Here is a 1735-nt window from a genome sequence, read left to right on the forward strand (position 1 = left end):
TCAACGTGACGTAATGTTACGTCGGAACCGTTGTAAGAACCTGCTCTAACTTCTTCCAACAGAGTCAGAAAATGTCTGGTTGAAGTTCCCTGGGACAACCAAAGCTGGGTCTGCGGCCTCGAGGAGCACTGGGAACCGATGAGAGTCTGTTCTCGTCCGCTAAAAGGAGACGAAAAAGGGGAGAGAGAAGGAGCAACAGGAGGTGCGGCTCCGCTAGGCGGTCATGGCGGCTGACTCCCGGATCAAATGAACCTTCGTCAGGGTCAGAACGGGAAACCGCCGTTTATTGTTCAGGTGTTCGGCGGACCACGGCGGCTCCACGGGCCGGTAGCCGCCTGAAGGACGTCTGAACTCGCATGGCGTCCACTCAAGCCCGACTGGGCCAGCAGGCCGTAGCGGTGCTGGATGTGGCGCTGAGAGTTCCCTGTATCTTTATTATCGACGCCATTTTTAACTCGTACTTCGAGCCCGGTACCGGATGGACCGGGACGGTCCTGAAGCTGCTGCTCAGAGTGTCAGGTGAGAGGTTTGGAACAGAGTTGATGCTAACAGCTGTTAGCATCAACGGCTAACAACTGTTAGCATTCACCTGAGCTCTTGTCACCTGAAGGAATGACACGATATTCGATATTATTACAACATTCGTGGTTATAAATACCGTCGTAGTTACTGGACAACTCTGCTACGTCACACGCATGACACACAACAGCGAGTTTCCTGTGAAAAAAAGTCATAATTAATGACGACATCGGTAAATATGACAGAAGAGTGAGTGTGACGTGAAGTGTTTTGACTGATGACGTCTGTGTCCACGGTCACTGTGGCCGTTGATGTGCAACCAACACACACACACACACACACACGTCATCTTCAACTTACTGATCACTGATCAACTGTGAGCTATCACTGGGCTAGCAGCTAAAAGTTAGCAAAACTGCACCGATACTATTTTACTTATTTATTATTATTTATATTTATTTATTTTGCCACCTTTCTGGGCTAACGTGGCTAACGTGATCCGTGGATGGTGTTTTCATGATCAACCATGAACAGAACCTTCAGAACATCTAGAACAACTAGAACTCAGACCAGTCTAACTTCTCTTACTTTAAGAATCCAGACACAGTTCGGTGCAGTGTGGTGGACCGGTCCGGTCCGGTCCGGTCCAGTCCACCACACTGCTGCAGCAGCAGGTTCCAGGTCTGTACAGTCTTTGACCTTTGACCCTGTCCGTGGCGTTACTCCCCTGGTCCGACCCGTGTCGTCGTTGTTGTGTGTGGTTCCTCAGGCGTCCTGGTCTCCGGCGTGGTTCTGCTGCTCTCCCAGAAGGCTCTGTTCAGGTTCTACACCCTCTTCCTGGCCGTCCTCCTGGCCGTGGCGGCGGTGCTGGTCAACTACTACACAACCTCTCACGTGGACTTCTACGGCGCCTACTACAAGGCGGCCCTGGGCTTCAGGCTGCTGCCCAGGAACGGCCCCACCTTGTGGATGGGCGTGGTGGCCGTCCAGCTGGCGTTCGGCGTGGGCTACGGCTTCCCCCTGGACCCAGTCTGCGTTGGCGGCTCTGGTGGTCCTGGACATCATGATCCCTCTGTGGGGGCTGGTGGTGGAGCTTCCCGCGGACGTCCGGCAGCTGGTGGCGCTGTGCTCGGGCCTGGCCCTGGCTGTGAACACGGCGGCGTGTCTGGCGTGGCGGGCGGGGGGGGTGTTCCTCTCCTCCCCGGTCCGCTTACTC

General features: G+C 54.6%; 1 protein-coding gene across 1 annotated transcript in view; it reads left to right on the forward strand.

The window, feature by feature from the left end:
* Positions 1–6: 6 nt before the first annotated feature.
* rnf139 (ring finger protein 139) overlaps positions 7–1735 on the forward strand; it is a 5978-nt gene continuing 4249 nt past the window's right edge. Inside the window, 3 exon segments of the mRNA XM_017041099.2 lie at positions 7–519; positions 1289–1544; positions 1546–1696. Of these exon segments, the coding sequence (XP_016896588.1) occupies positions 357–519; positions 1289–1544; positions 1546–1696 (570 nt within the window). The 5' untranslated portion in view covers positions 7–356.

Source organism: Cynoglossus semilaevis, chromosome 18, assembly GCF_000523025.1.
Source record: "Cynoglossus semilaevis isolate Cse_v1.0 chromosome 18, Cse_v1.0, whole genome shotgun sequence".
In the NCBI taxonomy this organism is placed as follows: Eukaryota; Metazoa; Chordata; class Actinopteri; order Pleuronectiformes; family Cynoglossidae; genus Cynoglossus; species Cynoglossus semilaevis.